At 35.6% G+C, this 16,684-nt stretch overlaps 1 protein-coding gene across 1 annotated transcript in view; it reads left to right on the top strand.

Annotated features, from left to right (window-relative positions):
- The window catches only part of DMXL1 (Dmx like 1), a 77,292-nt gene that overhangs the window by 43,912 nt on the left and 16,696 nt on the right, over positions 1-16,684 (top strand). The window contains exons 24-32 of the mRNA XM_083884020.1: positions 503-1,593; positions 1,852-2,043; positions 3,242-3,318; positions 3,487-3,614; positions 5,008-5,256; positions 11,690-11,853; positions 12,834-12,973; positions 13,302-13,387; positions 15,556-15,757. Coding sequence (XP_083740146.1) covers positions 503-1,593; positions 1,852-2,043; positions 3,242-3,318; positions 3,487-3,614; positions 5,008-5,256; positions 11,690-11,853; positions 12,834-12,973; positions 13,302-13,387; positions 15,556-15,757 — 2,329 coding nt within the window. The remainder of the gene's footprint in view (positions 1-502; positions 1,594-1,851; positions 2,044-3,241; positions 3,319-3,486; positions 3,615-5,007; positions 5,257-11,689; positions 11,854-12,833; positions 12,974-13,301; positions 13,388-15,555; positions 15,758-16,684) is intronic.

The raw sequence follows: 16,684 nt of genomic DNA, 5'->3' as shown, positions 1-16,684 counted from the left end.
ACCATTACATATAAATGTTATGGATTTTCTAGTTTTATTGTAAATTGCATTTCTTTTAAGATGCAGACAAGATAAAAAAATACTAATCCAATTTTTTAAAAGAGACTTTAAGTAAAAATCTGTAAGATATAGCATCTTATTGTCATTTAGAGATGGAAGATGGAGACTTACGAAATCTAAAATTAACAGAAAGTGGTCTTGTTTGACTTCAGTAAAACTGACCTGACTACAAGCAAAATAAATAGCTGTTTTAATTTAAAAAGTCATGCCTGCTGCCCCCTCTGATTGTTTTTAGTAGGTTTGGCAATGTCCTCCCCACTGAAATATTCAAATTATAAAGGTACAAAGGAAGGTGCAGTGAAGTAAACAGTAGAATGAATGTATGAAGTACACAACAAGATTAATATTAAGACCTAAAAGCCTTTTGATGAACTTAGGATTTTGCAGATCAGTTATTTCATACAGAGTGGTACATTTTCCTCATGCTGCCATGTCTTTTCAGATGAAGGAGATGGCTCATCAAGTTGTAACCCTGCAGTGTTTAACTTCTATAACTACCTAAGAACACATCCTCTCTTGCTGAGACGGCATTTTGGCTCTTCTGATACATCTTCCACACACATTTGCCTAACAGTAGAAAATGGATTAGCTGACAAAATCAACCTAGGAGAAAGACGGCTATTTTTCACCACTGCATATGCTCATCTAAAAGCTGGTTGTCCTATGTTGGCCTTAGAAGTGTTATCTAAGATGCCCAAAGTTGTCAAGAGGTCAAAGTCATTCTGTAAATCCCCTAGTTTAGTGGATACTAGTAAAGATATCTCACCATATTCTCCAGTTAAAGAGTTTGAAACAAAAGATCAAGCTTCCAGTATTGATTGGTCACAGCCAGTATTCAATGGTCTAGGTTCATCTTCAGACTGTTCTTCAGGAAGACATTCAAGTTCCACTCTTTCTTTTGATTGGAGCCAGCCAAGTGCTCTATTCCAAGATGAACAATTGCAACTACAGTCAGACAGTGATGAAAATGATGATAGTGAAGATTCTTCCCTGGTAATGAGAGAGTTAAAACCTCTGAAGAAAACTGAAAAATTACATGAAACAAGTTGTAGCTACACAGAATCTTCTAGTGTAGTTGATGAGCAAGATATTCTAAGTCCGTCAGAAGATATCATTTCAGCACAGCTGAAGTTTAGAGCATGCCTGAAAATCCTTACTGTGGAGCTTCGTACACTGTCCACTGGCTATGAAGTAGATGGTGGAAAGCTGCGGTATCAGCTTTACCAGTGGCTTGAAAGAGAAGTGGTAGCTCTTCAGAAGACTTGTGATTATGGTGTTGAAGTAGAAGAGGTACAGTCAGGAGTTAGAGGAATGCCAGAGGAAGCTACATCACATGAAAACACTGAAGACTTAGCTGACCAGGAAAAAACTATGCTACAGAAAGAAGATTTTCAGAAAAGACATCAATGGCTTCTGAAATACCAGTCTCTCCTCAGAATGTTTCTTAGTTACTGTATACTTCATGGCTCACATGGTGGAGGCTTGGCATCTGTCAGAATGGAATTACTTCTGCTATTGCAGGAATCTCAGCAGGTATGTGGGGGAGCTTAGGTTGTGTTTTCTGTGCTTCAGATTTGTAGATTTATTTGTAAGTGTTTTGTAATATTTTTGAAATTTTCCCACTGAAGCATACACCTGCTTTTTAATAAATCTAAATATGTTTTTAACGGGATTTTTTTGTACACTTTATTTTTTGTTTTTTTTGGAATCCTTTTCCCTCTTTCAAAAGTTCTTATGTTCCCTTAAAAGGTATGTTATATTGTTTTGTGTGTGTTTCTTGCTTGTTTTTAGGAGCAGTCAGTACAAATACCTTCCAGCCCTTCACCAGAGCAAAGTTCCATACCTCTCCTATTTGCTTGCACAGCTAGTGCCAAAACAGTGGTGGCTAATCCATTGCTACATCTTGGCAATTTAACTCACGATATATTACATGCTATAATAAACCTTGATTCACCACCTCATCCAGATACTCAGAACAGCAAGGTACGTATTTTTTACAGTTGTTTTTTGTTATTATCATCTAGTTTGCTGAAGTCACAAATTTTTTTTCAGACAGCATGAAAACTTCATGCTGTACCTATCTGTGACAAATAATAAAATGATGAAACTTCTGTTGTACTTATTTTGTGCTAAAAGAAGTGTTCACTCAATGTTGAGATGCTGAGCATCTGGTTCCACAAGTTGTTGTAGATTGACCTCTCTCAGAACTAGATATTTGTCCAAGAGGACATTATTACATGGAAAACATCTTATACTACATCATTAACATATTTGGTTTTATGCCAGTGTGTTCATTGTGTCTGTTATGTTAATGACAGATTCTGCATTTTATTCTTAGACCTAAGTAAAATTAAATGTTGAAGTATAAAAACTAATTGTCAACAAAGTTCAGTAACCTAGACTTTTTTGTGAAACAGTATGTGTTTGTATAGTAGTTTCTAAAAATTGTTTCTGTAAGATTTCTCCCATATTTAACCTTTTACTGGAAATAAAATCTAATCTTCCCTGAAATTTTGTTAGGTCCCAAATTGTGTCTGCTTTTACTAAGGATTTCTAGAAAACACTAAAAAGATGGATTAGTTCCTAGTTAGCTTTGTTTTAGAGGGAAGAAACAAATAAATATAATAAACTGTTTTTGTTTTAATAGAACCTTTTTGATCAACAGATTCGCTAGTTTTTACCTTACTGTGTTTTGTGATACATTAAGAAAAAGGTATCAGTGATGTTAAAAGTACTGGTCAGTATGATACTGAGTAAATTGAGTGTATGTTCAAGAGCCGCACAAGAATTGGTCAAAAACTAAGCTGCATTATAGTTTTCCTTCTGAAATAAAGTCTTTGTTCTGAGCCAGCAAGCTGCTGCTATTTTGGGGTGTAATTACGTAGGACTGTTGTATGCAGGCTTAATATGTTGCTGTTCAATAATTGAAAACATTTCAGATAGAACTGATTTGTTATTATGTGTTGGTGGGACAAGTGAGTTTTCCCCCATCCTTTTCATAGCAGAGTGAATTGATTTGTCTGATAAAAATTCTGAAGTGAAAGGTGGCTTTGTAAGTACATAAGTACTTACACCTTTAATGTCCAGTGCTTGTTACACATCTGTATGCAGTGTGAAAAGCTGTGGTACTAACCACAGGTCACTTTGGGTGTAATAAGTTCTGTAAAATTTTGTCTTACAGATATACGTAATGCATACCTTAGCAGCGTCGCTCTCTGCTTGCATCTACCAATGTCTCTGTGATGGCCACAGCTACAGGTAAAGTCTGTGAAAAATGAGTTTTAGACAACTGTTCCATTGCATCGTGATAATGGGCACCAGAAGACAGTGATAACACTTGCCTACATCTAGAAAATGCTATCACTTGAATAGTTATAAATATAACTTTTAAAAATAAATATTATTTCCCGCATCTCTGTTTCACAGCTCATTTCAGGCAAATCAGTTCACTGGGACAGTGTACCAGACGGTCCTGTTAACTCAGCATCATTCTTTACGAAAAGCAAGCTTAGAAGAAACAGTGACTCCCAACACACCACCTGCTCAGTGGCCAGGTATCTAGACTTGATCTGTCCTCTTAAGGAAAACTGAGTTATCTGGATCCACTGTAAGAGCATGTGGGTATGACTTTCTAGTAGTATTTGTGACAGTTGTGTTGAGTTCTTTGATTAAAATGCTGTAATTTTTTTTCAGAAGTTCTAAGTTAGTACTTGTGATTATTCACGAAGTCAAGTTGGTTTATATTGCTCCCTTTAACTAAAAAAGTTAGTGCTGGATGTAGAAAAGAGAGAATAACTGAACAGAAGGTAGGGTAAACACGTGTCCCGTGCTCTAACTTTTCTCCCTGGAGCACCAGTATTCTGCTTCTTGACTCCTGAGAAGGACTGGGAAGGCTAAACATGGACAACTTTTAGACTAACTTGAAACTATCAAAAACGAGACATTTATAATAAATCATGGTATTCTGTAGCTTATAAATTAATGTCAGATTTCAGGTAATACTTAAGTGTGCTGAGATCTATGGTAGTGAAACCGCACTAGGGAGCTACATTAGAGCAGGTGTTATCAATGTAATACATCTAGGTATGAACTTCAGTTTACAGAACTAACTTAATGGAAACATAGCCAGGAAGTGTGCTTGCTTATTATGAGAATCGTTTCCTAAATCAGAAAATTTAGCTTTAAAAATCTTCATGGAGAGCCTGAAGCGATCTTTATACTTGATGCTATGCCATTTTTTCTTTCCTGCCAAACATTATCACAGAATGTACAGATTTTATAGAGAAGCTAGCTTGTTACCTGGTTTTTTGTTATTTAATTAATCACAGGGTTAAATTTCTGATGAGTGGGCAAGGAATTGCTAACAGTTGTTCTTATGAATAACATCACCTTGAACTGACTTCTTTTATTTTTTAATAGATTCACATGCTATTATGTGCAAATTGGAGAGCATGACAAAAAGCAGAATTCTTTGGCCAATACTATGTGCATTTTCACTTGTGCGCACAAAGTGTCACAGTTGAAGCCACATCTGAAACTACACCCTTTTGTACAAGATATTTAGTACTTGGGTGAAAGAACAGGCAATGTGTAATGCAAGTTGATGCCCATGATTTTTGATTGGTTTTACCACTGTGAAGTAGAAAAATAAAATTTCAACTTACATGATTATAATGTAGCTATAATAGTTGAAAAAGTGTTACACATTTCTTTAACTCTTAGTCCAAAACAGGAAGCTAAAAAACTAACAAATTGTTAAAAATTAAGAGCTTGCCTCTTTCTCCTGAAGTTTTCAACTTAGGTTTCAATGCGTAGAACTTGGAATTTTTCTACACTAAAGATTACTAAGTAACATAGGTTGCCAGTCAAAATACTTATGATAATCTGGAGTATGTTCACACACACATATGTGCTTTCTTAAAGAGTATGTTTATTTTGTATAAACAGGAATGACAGCTCTCATACGTCTCTTGAATTCTGCTGGTGAGGAAGCCCAGCCAGGCCTCACAGTTCTACTTTGTGAAATTCTAACTGCGGTCTATCTCAGCCTGTTCATCCATGGCCTTGCAACACATTCTAGCAATGAGTTGTATAGAATTATGGCTCATCCACTAAACAACAAAATGTGGTCTGCTATCTTTGGAGGAGGAGCTCATGTGCCCAGCAGAGGACAGCAGCAATTAAAGACAAAAACTGGTCAGTTCTCTTGTTTTGTGTATATATGTCTTCTGGGATTTTTAAGAAAATTATGTGACTGCTGAAAGCTTAATTGCTTTAAGTAGTTTATGTTCGACAATAATTCAGTATGGTTTTGGATTTGTTTAGAGAAACAAGGATCTTAATTATTGATGTAGGTACTGTGTAGAAGAGAATAGTGAAGCAGAAGTGAATGCTACTGAAATAAGGTTTCCAAGTAGCACAGCTGCTCTAATACAAGCGAGTTAAGTTGATCTTAGAGAGTTTCCAATACTATTACAACCTAGTTTTTGTATTTCTTTTAAAGCTTTCCCGTTCTCACCTAACCGGAATATATACCCATTTTACAAATACAGTATGTTTTCTCTCTTTGACAGGTAGGCACTTCCCAATGCCTAGCCCACATCAGGTAGTAGTGTTCTCCATGGAATGCGTGAGGTTTTCCAAATCATTTACCTCCTTCAGTACTCATAGTCCTACCAAACCTTCAGGCAAGACACTAGATTTAGTTCTAGGCCTCTACATGCAATTTGCTATGTGTGGGGTTTTTTTGCATATGCAGAAAGACAGAAAAACTTCTGTTTGCAAGCCATGATATCAAAATTTAAAGTGAAATTTTGTAATTAAAGGAGCACATAAATTGGGCCTTTTTAGAAAAGAATATTATCAGCACTGTAATATTTTTATGCCTCTTCATTTGAAATAAATATAAAACTACTTTGACCATGGTTTGAAAAGATCAGAAGTGTTTCCTATCTTTTTTGGAGAGCTGCTTGTTTTGGTTTTTTTGAATATAAGCATTATTGTGCATGTGGATTTGTAAGTGTTCATTTCAGACGTTACAAGTGGAAGGTATTTTGTTGATATTTTGAGAACCCTTTAGAAAAGCAAAAAATGTTCAAGTTTTAAATTCAAGTAGTGATAAATTATTCTCAGGTCCAGAACAAATTCCTGTAATGTTTTTATTTTCCATATACTTATGTGCTTTTTAATTTAGTTTGACTTCTATAAAGCCAACAGCAAAAATGTTACAATTAACTAAGTTTTTAAAGGAAGATTTTGTAAAGACAAATTTCCTTAAACTGTAATGACTTTCTAAATCGCATCTGAATGTATATGTAGAGAGATAAAATGTAACTTTTAATTTTTTTCAAAAAATATTATTGATATATTTAGATGTATGTTACATATCAAAATATCTTACATTTATGCAAAACCATAAATGTGGTCTGTTTACATCAGACTTTTAGAAAAATGTTTTCAGAGTAGAGATCTTTAACCAAAAGTGAGCTCTTATTCTAGATATGATTAGCTTTCTCTGTGGTACTGAGTAAGTACTTCTCTCTATCACTTTAGTAAGATAAACGTTTTCTGTTACAGAATTGTCAGAAGCCATAACTGACTTTTGTTGGCAATCCTGCTAACAAGGTGTTGGTAGCTGTATGCTAAGCTGTGTTAATACTATTGCTACCACTGGTTTAAAATACTAAGTATCTTTACAAAGAAGTGTATTCTGAAATGCATACTAAATATGGCCTATCTGCTGCATGTTTTTCTGAAAAAGGAATGGCTGGCTGGCTGATTGCAAGTTTAATGAAAATATTGCTGAAAGAATCCAGAAGCTCAAACTATAAATTTAAGGGAAGAAGGAACATTTTTTTAATGCTAGTTTTTAGGGATATTCACTGAGAAAGGGGCCTAGAGGTGTTGAACTTGAACAAACTACGCCAATCAATTAAGTTCTGAGCAGGGGATTGGATTGAGTGTGTTTCAACCTATGTACTTCTAGGATTCAGTGGGTTATTAGTTGTTTTTAATGTGTGTTTATGTAAAGCAAATTTGGGGGAAAGGTATTTCTCCAAAGTCCTTTCTCTGTCACATTGAAAAAAATGATGAGGGAGAAAGGAAAAAAAAATTGACTTCCAATGAAGCAGAGGGATTAGGATTAAAATCAACTGTATTTTTGTGCCTTTACTGTTTCTGACACCCATAAACAAATACTGAGAAGTGACTGGAATACTTGTTCCAGTCAACTATGCCATATTCTTCTGTAATATTACTTAGATTTTTTCTATATCTTACGATTTTGTTATGTATAACTAGGCTCTTTTCCCTTATGTTTACTTTCAGATTTTTGTGAAATGCTTCCACTCTAAAATGGAGATCAAAAGCTAAAAATTCTGAATACTGATAATTCTGTTACAATATGCTTATCTTCTTGCCTCTCCTCCAAGCCTTTAGTACATATCTGAATGGGGGTGTTGATCTCCAAGTTTGAAACTTATTTTAAGAGATCATAACTCTATGTACAGTGTTGGTCAATAAAGTTACATTCTTTCCCTTTCTGCTCTTTGCTTCTGTTGACTTGAGCTTGTAGTAGCTTTGAAGATAAAATCTCACTTAAGTAAATATGGTGTTTCTCTTGGACTCAGACAATGAGAACAGGAACCAAAAACTAGTACCTGATAGTCTTATAAATTCTAAATCCCTGTTAAGAATTAGTTTTTAATGAAAAACTTGTTTTAGTGCCTCTGTCACGTAAATATCAGACAGAACAAAGCAGTTTGAATGCTTTTCAAATCACTGTACTTTTCAGTTATGTTTCTTGTTTTTGCAGTTGCAGCAAATAATTTTGGCAAACGGAACTAGCACATGATGTTTTGTTTTCTAAGAGGCAGTTATCATCTGCAAAAAACCCTTGTTGTTGATTATAGTAGGTTTTTTCAGAATCACATTACTATATTTGTCTTGAAAACTACCTTAGAAAACTGATTTATAATTTAAGTATATGTAGAGATGATAAGTTCTCTATCACCCAGAAGTTTCTTAAGGAAGTATTTGATCTTTGCTTTAACAGTTAGAAATTCGTAGTTTCATTTCATGTATTCAGTTATTTCATCTGCAAGAGCAAATGAAGGAATGTTGAAAGCAATCTGTCTTTTAGCTCTTCCTGGGAAGGTGGAAAAGACGTAACAGATCTTTTGATTATCATTTCATGTCTTAGAACCTGGCAGAAATTAAAGGATTTTCCTTGTCTGAAATAGTCCAATATTCTTGGGAAACAACATAAAGTCTACTTTTGTCTTATAAGGAAAATGGGAGCAAAGATAAATGCTCCAAATCAAAAGAAAAAAAAAAAAAAGATTTTTAATTTAAAATGAATAAAAAAATTTGAAAAAGTGAAAAATTGGTAATTGGAAATCCCAAATGACAGTCAGAATTTTAATGACATTTTTAATGTAGTTAATTTTTATTGGAATGTATAAAAAGAAATCTACATTAGTAGTGTTTTTCAAACCACGTAGGTGGTGGTTCTTTCATTTGCCTTACATAGTGAATTTTTCCCAATGGCTAGCCTGCATTGTCATCCAACAGAAAGGAATAAAATACTTTTTTAAAGTAAAACACTTGCTTTTTGAATTCTGCATAAAAAAAATAACCTGCAGGCCTATTCTTGCTCATTTCCGCATCATGCAACACTTGCTCCTTATTTCATGCCTAGTGAATTTCTATTTTTGAAGTAGTTGCTAAAAATTATCTAAAAATTCAAAGTGATGCATGTGCATGCTCCTTAACTGATAAGCTTTAAATAATGAAATTAAAATGCATTGTACTGAAGTTATTGTGGTTTTGACTTTTAGTACAGGTAAGTAGATTTCAAATACTATCCATAACAGGAAAAAAATCATGATACAGTATAGAAGTGTGACACATAGTGTTATGATATTCCAGTTTCAAGATGAAAGATGGAATGTCCTATTAGATTCCATATATAAGTTGTTTTGTGGCTGTTGTGGTTTAACCCCAGCCGTCAGCCAAGTCCCAGGCAGTCACTCACTCATTCCCTTACTGGCTGGGGTAGGAAATGGAAGGGTAAAAGATAGAGAACACTTGTATGTTGAGATCAAGACAATTTAATAGCAAAAGCTGTGCACACAACCAAAGAGAAACAAGGTATGAATTCACTGCTTCCCCCAGGCAGACAGGTGTTCAGCCATCTCCAGGAGAGCAGGAGCCTGTCATGTACAGTAGTGACTTGGGAAGACAAACACCATCCCTCCAAATCCTACACCTTCCTCCTTCCTCCTCTCACTTTATGTACTGACTATGATGTCAGATGGTCTGGAATATCCCTTTCGTCAGGTAGGGTCACCTGTCCCAGCTGTGTCTCCTCCCAATCTCCCAGGCACCCCCAACTCCCTCACCAAGGTGGAAATACAAAAGCAGTAAAGGTCTTGGCTCTATGTAAGCCCAGCTCAGCAACAACAAAAACATCTCTGTGTTACTAACCCTGTGTCAGCACAAATCCAAAACATAGCTGCACAATAGCCACTTTTGAAGAAAACTAACTCCACCCCAGCCTCAACCAGCACAGTAGTTCATCTGCTTGTGATGATAAAGTTTGTCTTTATACGTGCTCAAAATCTTTCTGCGTCCTGGAATAACATGTTTACTCCTGGTCCAGAAATGACCAGAAACAATTAATAAATTCCATTGTCTAGTGTGACTGCAGAGAATTTGTCCATTATAAGAAAACAAATAAAAAATTATGAGGTATGAAAAACCTGGAAGTTTTTTTAAAAACCATGTATTTAAATCTTACATGGCTCAGAGTTACAAATTGTACAGTTGGCTCAGTTTGTGTTATGAGCAAATAAATCTCATATATGGAAATAAGTATTTGTAAATTACCACTGTTTTTCTTTTGTTCAGAGTGTTAGACCTTCTGCTTTCAAATGATTGGAATACTCATAAGAGTTTTGAAGGACATATTCATTCAGGCACCTGTCAAGATTCAGAAAGTCTCGTGTGGATATAACATTAAAAAAATAAGGGTACAGGAGTACTTTGTGGTAGTTTACTCCTGGAACAGATAGGTGGGCTGGCTCTTCTTTTGCCATCCCCAGCATTACTAAAAGGAGAAGATAATCTTAGAAGCTTCAGTGGTTCTTAGTTTTGTGGGCCTTGGTAGCAGAAGGGAATAGGAGAATTAAAAAAATAAAGAACCCATTTGCATTTGTGATTGTTTGTGTTAGTTCATCCTTGCAACTGGTCTGGCCCAACATCTTGATGCTTGATCTCAGTGATAGAGGTATCTGTCCCTCAGGTGAGCTCTTTAAGCCTATAGAATTGCTTTTTTGTCTCTTACTTAATATTTTAGATCATAAAGTAACCCATACTCCCCTCTGCTTTCAAAAACTGATACAACTAAATTGGTGTTTGAAGTTTTCTGCACTTCAAAACGAAGTTCAAGAAATCAACTTCCTTTTTATCTTCATATTTAAGCTTTCTTTGTTTTACCTAAGTCATGAACCCACTCCTCTTTAACTGTAGAAACTGATCTCTGTACGTTACATGTATCAGTTTGAAAACAGAATAAAAAAGTCTAAACCCCCAACCAAATCACAAGAACAAAAAACCAAACACAGCCTTCACCTTTCACGATCACGAAGTAGGAAATTAATTCAACTCCATTTTCTCTTATGACAGTTGGCCAACAAATCTCCAGTGTAATTTCTCTCTTATTGCTTTCACTTCTGATGTGTTCTGGAGAGTCAGAACACTAACAATTTGTGTCAATTGGTGACAAGTGACAATTGGTATCATTCCTCTTCCACTAATAGGCTGTATTGGAATGTGATTCCTAGCAAGATCCAGAATATTGCAGGATATCAGGTGATACAAATGTGTTAAAATATTTTTGAAAGCTGGAATGAGCTATTTCCTTCAGTACTGTACTAATCAAGAATCAAGAATGGAAGTAAACCATTGACACTTCTTAGTTTGAAAAAAGTCAGTGTTGGGGCAAGCAAGGGAACCTGTCTACTCCTAGGATTTAGGGTGTTATTGCAAATAATTAATCTGTCCCTGTTTAATAAGCTGTGTATTAGATTGTGTTAGTTAAAATGTGATCTTTTATATTTGCTGGAGAAATGTATTGTCAGGGCATAGGGATTTAGCAGAATTGCACTATTCAGAAAAAATACAGGTCTCCACTAGAGGGAGAAATGGAGTTAAAAGTTGGAGTAGGCGTGGCAACCTTATGTATTTGCAATATATATTCTGAAAAACAAGTCTCCTGGCTTGTCTTAAAAGCAAGAATAATCAGTAGTTCTTATTAAAGTAATTTAGTTTTGTAAGATTGTTGCTTGAGTAATAATATTTCTCACCTTTGTAAGAAGAGATCTTCTCATGAAGTTATGGGGTGTATTAATTGTGCAGGGAGTTTTTACATACTGGAGTTCTACTTATATATTAGTTTTGCATTTTGAAGATTGACATTCTCTATCTTTAGTTTTTACAGAAATGCTACAATAAAATTCTGAAAACTTGTAATGATGAAAATTTTTACGTTATGAGTTCCTTTATTGAAAGCAATAGGGAGGTAGAGCAGAAGATTTAAAGCAATATACTCTCTTTTCTTCTCCCATAGATGATGGAGAGAAACAGCAAAAACACTACAGGCTTTCATCAAAAACCTCTCCAAAAGAGAATTCTCAGTTGCCTGCATTGCCATTGGTAGACCAACAATCATCATCTTACAAAGAAAGATTTATTCCTCCTGAGCTTAGCATCTGGGATTATTTCATTGCAAAGGTAATTTTTTTTCTCTTTTGACAATTAAGTGTCTTCTATCACTTCTGGATTGGTAGTTATTCTCTTCTTAGTCATTATTCTAGTTACTGATGTGATAGAATCTGCTTATTTTTATTGCTCAAGTTTAGCTTTTTCTAAAATGCAGCCTATACATATTTTTGAAACAGCTTTCTTGAAAACTGTTGTTTTTTAATTAACTTATTTTCAGATAATGGTATGAACAAATTGTGTTGGTTTTTATAATTACAGAGTACAAATGCGTAGATAATTATGGGTCTGCTATTTAGGGGAACAAGGAAATGTGAGAAGTGTTTATCAGCTAAGTGAAATGCATGTGCATGCCCACTGGAAATCAAATTACGTTGCCTTGTCAAGTCCATTATGGCAGGTCTTTCTTTGTAGAAAGTTACATACTTCTGTGGAGTTCTATGCACATTTCTATATCAAGTGTTATCTACATAACCAAGATAAATTAGGTAAGCACATTTTAGGAGCAATGACAAAAAAGAAAATGCAAATATTGGATAGCACAGTGAGGTAATGATAATGAGATAATGGGTTGATCATGAATACTGAACACTGTAAGGAGAGAATAGGATTTCTCTGAGCTCTTAGAAGAACTGAAAAGAATACACCCTGGTGGTTTTGGCTTCTCTCGACAAGCTCGTGTGTCCTACATCTGGTTTGGTATATCAGGCATGAAAACAAAATAAGAATTGGAAGACAGTTAGTGTTTTTATTTTCAGCATTAGAATTGTCAGTAATGTAAAAAATAGTTAAGGTGTTAAAGTATGTAGTGCTTATGGACAATATGTACCCTTTCTATGAGGTACAAACTCCAAATGTTACTAAACTGAGTAAGATGATATGTCTGCTTTTTATAAAAAGCAGTAAGTATTGTAGGGATTCAATTTTTAAAATTTACTTTAGAATGAGGTGTTGGCTGGAAGATATTTACAGAATTTTGTTGAAATTTTTAGCCATTTCTTCCATCGCAAAGTAGAGTGGAATATGATTCAGAAGAGAGTCAGGAGAGTGATGAAGATGCTGAAGACAATGACGGAGATGTGTTTGCATCAAATTCACATAATCAAGAGCATTCTAATTCAAATTCTTACAGGTAGATAACTCTTTAGAATATGAGATATTTTGCCTTGTCTAGACTTGAATTTCTGTTTTTTTATTTTTGAGGTAATATACCAGTTCCTTGATATTTCACTGTATTATCTGGACTTAGTTCATTTTTCACAATAATTATTTTATTTATTTTATTAGTATCTGGTATAGTGATTTCTGAATTCAAAGTACCTATAATATTCTAAAGTATGGTTTATAGTTTTCAGTAGTTTATAATGAGGATGTGAAGCTCTGAATTTAAAACCTAATACTGAATAAGTGAGAAAATAATTTTCCTATTAGTAAATGACTTACTAGTGCTTTCTTGTTAGTTGGTCACTGATGAGATTGGCAATGGTTCAGCTGGTACTTCACAATTTGAAGATTTTCTACCCTTTGGCTGGACATGATCTTTCAGGTAATAAGCAGCAGAGTTGTGTCTTCATACTTAATTAGCACATTTAAAATCAGTAATGTGTTGAATAATATACATATGTTGTAGCTTTTAGTTCAAAAGTTTTTAGTTTTTCAGTGATATGGGAATAAATGTTCTGACACAGTTTATCATACAGGTATATTTATGAAATGACATGGTGGGTGGCTAAGATCAATGGGTGAGAAAGAATGCTCAGGTCTCTACATATTTACATTTTCTTTGCTTCTTAGTCACATGAGCATGTTTGCAATATTAATTTCCTGGTGGAAACACTATAATTTTTTTGTAATTGAAGGAACATCACACCTACTTCTTGTTTGATAGAATCATAGAATGGTTTGGTTTTGGAAGGGATCTTTAAAGGTCAACTAGGTCCAACCCTGCCCACCACATTGTGGACATGGACATCTTTTACTAGATGGTGTTGCTCAAACCCTCACCTGATATGATCTCCCTGTGTGGAGCATCCAGAACCTCTCTGGCAAACTGTACCAGTGTCTCACTGCCCTCATCATAAAGATGATCCTCCTTTTATCTGATTGAAATCTACTCACTTGGTGCGAAACCATTGCTCCTTGCCCTATCACTACAAGCCTTGGTAAAAAGTCTCTTTTGTCTTTCCTGTAAGTCTACTTTAAGTGTTGAAAGGCTGCTACATTATGTCCCTTGAGCCTTCTTCAATCTAGCTGAACAGCCCCAGCACTCTCAGCCTGTCTTCACAGGAGAGGTGTTTCAGCCCTCTGACCCATTTTTGTGGCCCTTCTTTGGATCCCTGTAATTCCTGTAGTCAGGGCCCCATACATGGATACGGTGTCCCAGGTAAAGTGTCACAAGAACAAATAAGAGGGGCCAAATTCCCTCCCTCACTCTACTGGCTGCTCTTTTTTGATGCAGCCTGGTATGCAGTAGGCTTTCTGGCCTGTGAGCCAGCCCCGTTTTTCATCCACTTAGGTATCCCTAAGTCCTTCTCCACAGGGCTGCTTTCAGTCTGTTCATCACTCAGTTTTGGTATTGGTGATTGCCCTGACGAAGGTGCACTTGTCCTTGCTGAAGCTTGTGAGGGTCACATGGGCCCATTCCTCAAGTCTGCCAAGGTCACTATGGAGTCCCCTGGATTTTCCTCCAGGAAATCAGCTGCATCTCTCACCCTGGTGTGTTACCCCTGCCCTTAGAGGGGCAACACGTTGCGACGTGGATGTGGACCCTCACAGAGGACGGCAGGCAGCAGCAGGATCAAACATGGAAGGTTCTTTATTATCTGACTCCAATAACTTATATACATTTTGTACAGAGGGCTGAGATTGGCCCTGACTCCTGACTCCATTGGTCACTATGACCATCAGTCAAGTTCTCCTCTCAGAGAACAACTATGCAAAACATACAGATAAATTCTAAGAATTCATATTGTTTACGTGAAGCAGCGTGAGAAATCTGCTGCAAAGGTTCAAACACTCGAAAGCAAGAAAGTCACGGGCGACACTGGTGTTTTCTGCCAGCTGCATGTGGATGCGCTCCCTACCCTTGCCTGTGTCATTATGGGAGAGAAGGAGCAGTAACAATCCCAACATGCATCCTTGAGGAATGACACTTGTTACTGATCTCCATTTGGACATTGAACCATTGAATGTAACTCTTTGGGTGATGCCATTCAACCAGTTCCTTAGCTGTTAAATAGTCCATCATTTTTGCTCCAGCTGAGAGGCAAAGGTGTTGTGTGGGGTACTGTCAGAGACCTTACAGAAGTTAAAAGTAGATGACATCAGCTGCTCTTTCCTTGCCTTCCACTGCAGTAGGTTCACAATAAAATGCCAGTAATAGATAAGTTGGGCACAATTTGCCCTTTATGAAGGGCAGCTTTCTCTTATAACCTGCCTGTCCATATACCTTGACAGCTTCTGGGAGGATCTGTTTCATAATGATCTGCTCCATGATACAATATCTCCAGTGTTGGAGAAGTCTGATCCTTTTTTTAGCAATAATAGCTCTACGCAGTTTATCTTTTTATACTTGCAAATATTAGCTTGAGGTTTGAACAAAGTTTATGTGTGGAGATACTCGAAATAAACTTCAGCCTTCATCTGCTGGAATTATCTTTCTCAAGGTTATAATGGAAGGGGGAGGGGTTTATTATTATTTACTTGTCTTTCTAGAGCTTCCAGTTAGCTCCCCCCTATGCCATGCAGTTTTGAAAACTTTACAGCGCTGGGAACAAGTTCTTCTCCGACGTCTTGAGCTGTATGGGGGTCCACCTCAACATTATATTTCAGTTCATGCTTCTGAAGATGCCCTTGCTGCTGGTCCTGCACTGCTTCGCCACAAAACTTTACTTGAGCCTACAAACACTCCTTTCAGGTGAGTCAAATTTCTGTAAACACTGTAATATCTTAGATATAAATTGTTAGGTTGTTAATGCATGTGATAGATTGCAACTTCAATAATAATATATGAAATAAAGAGTACATATCAGATTTCATGCATCTTTGATCCAAAGAAAGGGCAGAAAAAATGTACCACAGTTTCTAATTTTTTAAAATTCTTTTACTTAAGCTTAATATGTAGTTTGAGTGTCTTTGGGAAAAGTATGCTTTACAATAAAATAAAGAATAAAACATTTGCCTTGAGAGATAATTATGGATTAGTAACAGTGAATTAAATAATTGCCCCACCTTTAGAGGTAATAAAATTCCCTCACAGACTTTCAGTATTGTTACCTAAAATCAGAGAAGAAATACTTACTATTTATAACGTTTGCATAGTTATGACTTAAGATAATTGCATATTCAGTCAGAAAAGTGTGCTCAGTCTCTTAAAATGTAATTTCTATAATAGATTTCTGCCTTTTTAATCTTACTGTCACTTGTGGATTTCAGAACACAGAAAGTCTTGCTTTTTATTGTAAAATATTTCATCATGTTCACACTTTCAGTAACTTCAGTTGATTAAAAAGGACCAATTTAACGTGTATCTGCTGTCTAACATAATTTTTAAATTATAATTTAAAGCATTTTGGAGTTTGATGGATTTTGGCTTGTCATAAGCAATTATATATAGCAGCTGTATTAGGACTTAAAATTTTTGCTTGAGAGTACCATTTCTAGGGATATGCATAAAGATTTGAATTCTGATATGATTCTACAATGCTTTCAATTTTTTTAGTGAAAAATCATGGGTGTTTCAGAGTAGTTACACAGTTGATGATGTGTTCCTATCCAGAAGTGTTAGTTATTCATTGTCCATGTGAAAGGATCACTCTTTAGGACTAAATAGAAATTATTCATA

Source organism: Zosterops lateralis, assembly GCF_965231275.1.
Source record: "Zosterops lateralis genome assembly, chromosome: Z".
In the NCBI taxonomy this organism is placed as follows: Eukaryota; Metazoa; Chordata; class Aves; order Passeriformes; family Zosteropidae; genus Zosterops; species Zosterops lateralis.
This window is presented reverse-complemented; position numbering and strand designations above follow the sequence as displayed.